Raw genomic sequence first — 9,174 nt, forward strand, 5'->3', positions numbered from 1 at the left:
AATCATATGGATAGTTTAATATTTCAAAAATCAGAAAATTTTATATTTAAATATTAAATTTTAATTATACAAATTACATTTCAAAACCCTAATCAATTTCTCCTCTCTCCTCTCTCCCTCCTCCTCTCTTCACAGCCTCTCTACCCGATCTCTGGCGCTGCACCGTCTTCTCTCTTCGGTGACTCTGGACCCGACCAAACGACACCTAGTAGTGGCAGCAGCACCGCTGTACACGGTGGCTGACGGTGACGATCATGTGTAGAACCATCGGAGTCCATATTTTTTCATTCAACTTCTCTGGTGGCGTCATCCCCCAGGTGCTGCCGACTCTCCACGACGGTAGTGCGCCTATCGCCTGCACTGCAGTCACGATTTTTTGGTGGTGGTGGTGTGGTGGCTGCGTGACATTGGGATTGGGGATTTTTTTTAGCTGCCGTGGTCGAGATTTGTTGTGGACTGTCGCCAAAATTTGCAGCTCCGCGAGGTTTTGGGTTTGCTTTTAGTTGGTGGATGGGGCTGTAATGGTGGTGGTGGTGGTGATTTTTGAATGGCGACAGCTTTGTTGTATCCAACGTGGTGGAGGTAAATATGGTGGTGGTTGTGTTTTTGTTGGTGGTGGTGGTGGATATTGTGGGTGATGAGATGGTGGCGATAGTTATGGTGATATGTTGGCGGCGACGAGTCTACTGAGGTGGTGGTGGTGGATATGGTGCGATGATGTGTTAATTTAAGGTGGTGATGTTGCCGTCGAGAGGTGGCGGCGGCGGTAGTTATGGCGACAACTGTGGCAGTGGCGCTACTGTAAGAAGTGGCTACATGGTGGTCACAAGTGTTGTGGGGGTGTTTGCGACTCTTGATTGTGACTCTCAATTGGATATGTAACATGAAAATTGTGATTGTGACTCACAATTGATTAAGTTGTGACCGAAAAATTAATCCTGATCAATTAATTCAATAATTTGCAATGAGTAAATGAATTGTAACCAATAAAGTTTTGAATATGTGATCGATGAATAATTTGTGACCTGCAAGATTTTTGGATTCGTGATCGAAAAATTTTCTGCGACCTATAAAATTTTCGATCTGTGACCAAGAAATAAGTTACGACCAATAATTTGATAAGTCGTGACTAAAAATTAATCTGATATGTGACCGATGAATAATCCGTGACTTGTAAAATTTTTGAATTCGTGATCGAAAAATATTCTGTGACCTATAAGATTTTTGATCTGTGATCGAGAAATACGTTACGACCAATAATTTGATAAGATGTAACTAAAAATTAATCCGTGACTAATTAATTAGATAACTGTGATCTAAATATATTAAATTTATAAAATAATTTTAATAAAAATCTGATTTTTGAATTTTGAAACTTGTTTTCTTAATTTTGAAATCTACATACTTAATCTCTCACTTACGAAATTTTTCCTTAAATTAAAGGCTATCAGCCTAGTTAAAATGGATCCAATAAGATTTCAGTATTTTGGGCTTTAGTTTATCCAATTAAAGTATGGGTCTTATGTGTAGAGATCATGCCCAAATTCCTAATTCTATTGAGGAGAAGCATCTTCAATGGGTAGAGATCGGGCCTAAGTTCCCAATTCAACAAGGATTGAAAATGCATTTCTTTAACATATTGTGGAGAAGCATCTTCAAAATCTCTTAGTTTAGGAGCAAACATCGTTGATAAACGCAGTAGCAAACTATGCACATAACATAAATCAATTAATTTGAGAAACCCATTTAAAAAAAAAAAAAATTCAATGTAAAAATCGAAATACCAATACTGAAAATTTAACTTGCTTTTGTAAAAGGATTTATAAAAAGCCGTGGTGAGAGACCTTCGGCGAACGGGTTCGCTCTAATTGTGCGTGATGCCGTACAAAATTGAGGTTGATCGTGGGTTTGGATTGGAGGTGACTGTTGGATTCTTACGTGTAACCTTTCTCCAGACAGATAAATTTTTAATAAGTGGAGTTTTGTCCTTTGAAAAATATTTATTTTGGCCATCTTTAAGTGGATTAAATTTGGACGGCAGGAGGGTCTTTCGCACTTAAGAGGTCATATAGGGAGATTTTCTGTCAATCTTAAAGGATATGGGGTATTCCGCAATAAAGACAAAGGTGAGGGAGATTTTACGTCAATTATCTACTGTATGATATTATATAAGAGGTTACTTCACTCTTTTTCTCTTCAAATATAACACATATTTCACGTTCTCGTCACGTCAATTTCAATGAGCAACAGGCATCTATAACTCCCAGCCAACTGCTCACAAAAATACCACTCCACCCGTCACCGGATTCTACTATAAAGAATCCACCGTACCGGGTAATAGCTAAGAAACTTCTTGAAAACTCCTTAACATGAATTGCCCTAGAGACTGGCCTGAACCAATAATCCGAGTCCAATCCTTATCAGACAGTGGCATAAAAGCCATACCTGACAGATATGTCAAACCTCCATCGGCCCGGCCAGCGTTTGACTCGACCACCAGTATTGATGCCAATATCCCTATAATTGATCTTGGAGGCTTGAATAGTGGTGACAACCTCGAATCCACAACGTTAAACAAAATATACGAGGCATGTTCCGAGTGGGGATTTTTCCAGGTTGTGAACCATGGAGTGAGTCCCGAGCTTATGGATCAAGCTAGGGAAATTTGGCGTGAATTCTTTCATCAACCTATGGAAGTGAAACAAGCTTATGGAAACTCACCAAACACTTATGAAGGCTATGGAAGTCGACTAGGGGTCGAAAAAGGTGCCATTCTTGACTGGAGTGATTATTACTTTCTTCACTATCTTCCTTGCTCATTGAGGGATTGTAACAAGTGGCCTGCTCTTCCCACACCCCTCAGGTACTCGATAGAATTAGACAGTACATCTTTTGTTGCCTGCTTTAGGTCGTTTTAAGTTCGTTAATCTCCTAAACTTATCAAATTATAATAATGGATTATTATAATAATGGATTATTATAATAATGGATTATTATAATAATAGACTACACTATGGGGCCCACGAATACTTTATTGTACGTGGACCCTCCTCCATATGAGGGGTGTAATGTTTTGTGTACACATAGCATAGTCTATAATAATAATAATATTTTATTGCCTCACTTTGTTTTTTGCAGAATAACCCTTGTGACTCTTTACAAATGTTTGACAATAGAGCACAATTTAGGGTACTTTCATTACTGTTTACTTATACATGCGTGTACAAGGTGCGAAGTGGTACGATGTATTAAATTGTAATAATTAAGTCTGCTCGGTGTGGATGTAGATTAACATGATCTAGAATATAATGTTTGTTTAATGACTGGTATAATTAATATTAGTTAAGTTCATCATATTTGATAAATGTAGGGAAGTGATTGACCATTATTCGAAGCAAGTGGTGAAGCTAGGTGGGGTTTTATTAAAAGCTTTATCCATTAATCTCGGCTTGAAAGAAAATTTTCTTCAAAATGCATTTGGGGGAGACGATATTGGAGCTTGTTTGAGAGTCAATTTCTATCCCAAATGTCCACAACCGGATCTCACTCTTGGCCTGTCCCCACATTCGGATCCGGGTGGAATGACGTTTCTCCTACCGGATCACAACGTACCGGGGCTCCAGGTTAGTAAAAATGGCGGGTGGATTACAGTTAAACCGGCCCCACATGCTTTTATTGTCAATATCGGCGATCAGATTCAGGTGCTTACTCTTATCTTTTGTGCACGTTTTTTTCATTCATTATTATTGAAGACAATATTGAAATAATTTTTATACGATCACTATGATATCACAGTAGGCAAACATACTCATTTAATAGAATTGTACACGTGCGAGTCTTTAATAGAAAAAAATGGACACTATTACTGTTAGAGTCCTTACATTTGAATGATCTATTATTTAGTGTCATTTAATTGCCACATAAACGTGTACTTAATACGAGTAATTCCAAATAGCATTACTCTTTAATATTATGCTGTTAGAAGGAAAAGTTGGGTTTGAATTCATAAAAGTTAAAACCAAGGGCACACGGTGGGCGATGTGTTTGAAAATACTCAATCAAATGAAAAACGTGCGTTTATTGAGCCTTCCAAGTTGTCAACTTGTCTATAGATATATGAATCAATATGGCACCATTAAAGAAATGGAAAAGAACTCAAAGTGGAAGAGTAATGGCGTGACATTTAATAATCTATCCATAATTTAATGACAATTTCATTTCACACCATACAATTTAAGAAATTCTCTAGTAAATTTCGTCATGTTGGAATAGGCTTTAATACTTAGAAATTGCATAAGGTACTTCCTAATTTATGTATAATTACTAATGAATTTTGTTTGGTTTACAAAAACAGGTCCTCAGTAATGCTATTTATAAGAGTGTTGAACATCGGGTAATTGTCAATTCAAATCAGGAACGTCTCTCGCTTGCGTATTTCTACAATCCCAAAAGTGATTTATTGATACAACCAGCTAAGGAACTTGTAACATCAAATCGACCTGCACTGTACTCCGCCATGACTTTTGACGACACTCCCCTAAACTGAAACTAAATGTTGTCCCCAATGCAAAATTAAAGAAAAGGGAGGAGAGCTTCCCTGAATTGTCTCATTGCCCATGACGTTTTGGTGCTTGTGATGCTAGATTTGATAAACGCTTCTTCTATCTTTTCCCCGTAACTTGACATTTATCCCATTTTCTCCTTGTCAATGTTGGTTTGAGTGTTCTGCAACGTCGAGTTCCTGAAAAATCAAATTTTAGATATTACATACATGAAACAAGGGTTACTTAGCTCAAATATCTAATAACCAATTTAATTACTTAAGGATCTATGGGGAGGCGGGATATGGATAATGATTTCTAAATAAACTGTATAATTAAACTAAACTATTCTATAACTGGAAAACGAAATAAATAAAAGAGAATAAAGCTTGGGTTGCCTTTCAAGAAGTACTTCTTTAACATCATTAGCTTGACTTAATCGAATTGCCTACGTTGGATCTTCAGGTGGCACTTCTCTCATGTTTCCAAACTTTACCCTTGGTCTTGTATTTGTCTTGAATATAGCATGACCAATGGGATAATGAGGCAGTTTCAACTCCAATAAATCTTTCAAACCCTCATTCAATTTGGCAATGTTTGGAGGTTTTGAAAGCTCTTCCATATAGTTCTCAATTTTTTCTGGCGAGTAAGCTTTGTAAGCCAATAGGAAGTCAATCATCCTCTTAGTTCCTGAGTATTTACCAGTAGTCGATATATTCTTCGATGAATAACTGGTTGACATGTGTTGTACTAGAGGATCATAGAATATCTCCTTCTTGCTTTTCTCACACTGCATCAATTGATTAGATTATGTGGTATGTGTTAACTTTTTTCAAGGCTTTCTTGGCTTGATAGATGTTGAAATTTACTTGCTTTTCATTAACCCAAAGTGTCAACTTTCATTCTTGTACATCAATCAATGCTCTTACAATAGCCAGAAAAGTTAGACCAAGAATCAATGGTTACTTTTCATCCTCTTCCATGTCTAAGACCACAAAGTCCATAAAAAAGATGAACTTATCAACCGTTACATCTCTAATAATTCCCATGGGTAAGTAATGGATCTATCTGCCATTTGCTGCGAGATGGTGGTCGGCTTCACCTTTCCAAGACCCAACTTTTTAAATAAGGAAAGAGGCATTGATTGATGCTAGCCCCCAAATCACACAAGACGTTGTTGATGGTAGACTCCCAAATCATGCATAGAATTATAAAGCTTCTCAGATCTTTCAATTTCTGTGGGAGTTTCTATTGGAGGATTGCACTACATTCCTCTGTCAACCTTACTGTCTCAAATTCTTCCAACTTTCTCTTCTTTGACATCACTTTCTTTAGGAACTTGGCATAGTTAAGCATTTGGGCCAAAGCATCTTCAAGCAATATATTGATGTGAATTTTCTTGAAGACTCCAAGAACTTTGCAAATTGCTTGTCCAATTTCTTCTTCATAAATCTCTACGAGAATGATAGTTTTATCTTCGAGATGGGTGGATTATCTGGGAATGAGGTTGAGTAAGGCTTATGAGCATCTTTTGTTGCCTCTATCTCAGTCCTCTACTCTTCAACTGGCTTTTCCTCCATAAGTATGGGATCCAGTGTAGGCACCACAGCCTTTCTCTACTTGCTCTCTTCAACGTCGCTACTACTTCTCAGGATAATAGCATAACAGTGCTCCCTTAGGTTAACCTCTGTGTCACTGGAGAATTTTCCTTTCTGTTGGGACTAAATTGCAGTTGCTATCTAACCAATCTATACCTTTAAGTTTTTCACTGTAGCCCTATGTTGGTAATATTAGCCTCGATGTTGTCAAGTCTTGCCTCATCTTTCTTGAACCTCGATCTGGTCTTGTGATGGATTCATTTTGAGTTGATCCTTTTTTTCATTTTCCTGGTTCAAATGAATGGGTAATGCGAGATGGACGGGACGAAAACTTTGCTATCCTCACCATTGATACACTAATAACTAAGATCACAAATTAAACCATTATTACTAATTAATAAGTATATGAATTAAATCACTGGCAACTAATGCGTCAATTTAGTTTAATGAGACCTCCAACACACAATTAAAATATAAATTTCTTAAAGCACGATCAAAATTCCATTAACTCCAATTGCTGCAAGTGAAACAAAACAGGGAATACAAGCCCCACGGGGCATATCCCAGTGGTGTAAAAGACAGAAGTTAGGTAGTCTCAACCTTGCTAGCAGCCGCAGTTTAAGGGTTCGATTCTTGAGATATGGAATTGGACTCTTTGTGAGTATCAGTGTACGAGCAAGCTCTTATTCCCTAACCTGTTGGAGCACATCCCACGATTTACTTCCCTTACGATGCTCTAGGGACGGGACTGTGGGAGCCCTTAAAATTGAGGTTTAACCTTTAACAAAACAAGGAATACAATCATTTCTCCTTTTTTTTTTTTTTTCAAATATGCAGGCCCCATGTGTATTTAAAAAATTCTAAGCCCTGATCCCCACTTCTTATTGTGAGTAGTAGGTAAAAAATTGGATAAAAATTTTAGGTACATATAACATGATCCAATTTATTAATAACAATACATATTTTAACAAATTGAGTTGATCGGAACGGACCACATAGGTCATAGACCGAAAAATCCAACATGGTACTGCTTGCAATAATTACCGTACGAACCAAAGAAGAGACTAGAAGCAAGTTGGGTGTGTTTCATATTGTAATTTTAATGGATCGAATCGTCTAGATCATGAGCACTTGTTAAATGACATGGGACAATTGTTAGATAACAACATTGTTGGTGGGGGACCAGTTTAACGTGTGGTAGGCACTGTGTTCGGCAAAATAAATTAGCTGTCAAATTTATTTTGTTAGCTCGCAGTCAGAGCCCAGGAGCTCCAACCATTATGGAGAAGTTTTCTAAAGTATGATAACGAGTTAAAATAAAATTAGTGGTAAAATCCATTTCCTCGTAGTCCTTTGAATAGTAAAGATTGATAAATTTTGTTAACTATATGTAGCAAAAACGCTGATGGTTGAATTTTCATACTAGTGAAAATTAAAACAACGAGAGAATTTCAAAGATGCTCTATCTAATTCGGAAAATTTCACACAAATAAGTAAAAACGAATACGTCACTGTAGAATACAACCTTCAATTCGACTTTTCTAAACCAAACATTAGTTACGATAATTCACTGCGTCAAACATTTGGAAGAACGTATTTTCACTTGAGCATTGATAAATTTATTTTGGAAAAATAATTCGAGAGCTTTGTATTAAAAGTATTTTGCTTGTAGTTGTAACTACAAGCAAGTCATTTTCGTTTCAATTAGGATTTTGCTTCACTTGACAATGAACGTTCATATTTTATATGTTTTTATGTGGTTGTATAACATGTTGCATGTGAAATCTTATCACATTGTTCTTCTCAATATTTTATGTGGTCACATACGAAATTTATAGGCAGTTTCGTCACTGTCCAATTTTTATTTTCACAACATGATGACTATTTAAATCCAAATTATAGATGGTGAAAAATATTTGAGCTGCAAGTTAAAACTTTAATTAAATATAATATATGAAAAAAAGAAGAAGAAGAAGCATTTGATTAAAAAATTTACAAAATATACCTTATATAGCATAATTACGCTTTACATACTTTTGAAAATTACATCGCATAGTACTTTCTTATAAAGAGTAACAAATAGGATAATTATATCTTTTTGTAAGTTGCATGATTTTTTAATTGCATTAAAAGTCTCTAGTATTTGCTCATTATCGCACTTCTGTCCTTAAATTTTTTTTTTTATCGCATTCTTATGCACAACTTTTCATCAGTTAACTACTTGTCCTTGATCACAATTTCCATAGAAATGTCCATTCAACGGACATAAAAATTATTTGCCTATCAAATAATCAAACATGAACAACAAAAGTATTTATTCCTCATTTCAAAATACACTAACAAAAACATTTAGACATAAATCATCATCAGGGACCAAATATGCAATTTAATGGAAGACTGATGACGAGAACTCGATAAAAAAAGGAAGTGACATAACTATGACAATAAGCAAAGATTGAAACTTTTAATGCAATTAAAAAGTAATTCAACTAAATTAAATTGTTACGTTAATATAGCTAAAAAACCAAATAACACACCTTAAATCTCTGTTAACGAAATAATATAAATTTACAAAAATACCATTAATCTAAACTATCTATAATTTTAGACGTACAAATATTACGTTCATATAATATTTTGTAACACTTCTCAATGCATAAATTGCAAAACGATAAAATGGGCTTCAATGTAGAGCTGGGGAATGTTACAAAATCTTTACAGTTAGAAGATTGAATTTCAAGAAATATATGTGTAAACAGAGAATAAGGTGAAAAATAAAAATTGCAGAATACTATTTTCATTCACTCTGACTAAAAATGTTTGTAAATCGTAATTATTGATTTATTTCATGCTTCGAGAGCAAGTGATCCAAAATCTAGCTTCGAGAACTACCACGTTATCCAAAGGGACATGTCCGAGGATGATTCATTACCTCGGTTTATATCGATGTTCGTAGACATCGATTTAGAATAAAAAGCTTCTTATGTTATTTTAAAAAATAATATATATTGTAAATTCACCTCAATATCTATTTT

General features: G+C 35.5%; 1 protein-coding gene across 1 annotated transcript; it reads left to right on the plus strand.

The window, feature by feature from the left end:
- Positions 1-2,193: 2,193 nt before the first annotated feature.
- On the plus strand, positions 2,194-4,546 carry LOC111404344 (probable 2-oxoglutarate-dependent dioxygenase At5g05600). The gene is made up of 3 exons (XM_023033162.1): positions 2,194-2,863; positions 3,371-3,701; positions 4,355-4,546. The coding sequence occupies exons 1-3, from the start codon at positions 2,370-2,372 to the stop codon at positions 4,544-4,546; spliced, it is 1,017 nt and encodes a 338-aa protein (XP_022888930.1). The 5' UTR covers positions 2,194-2,369.
- Positions 4,547-9,174: the final 4,628 nt, after the last annotated feature.

Source organism: Olea europaea, chromosome 11 (assembly GCF_002742605.1).
Source record: "Olea europaea var. sylvestris chromosome 11, O_europaea_v1, whole genome shotgun sequence".
Lineage (NCBI taxonomy): Eukaryota > Viridiplantae > Streptophyta > Magnoliopsida > Lamiales > Oleaceae > Olea > Olea europaea.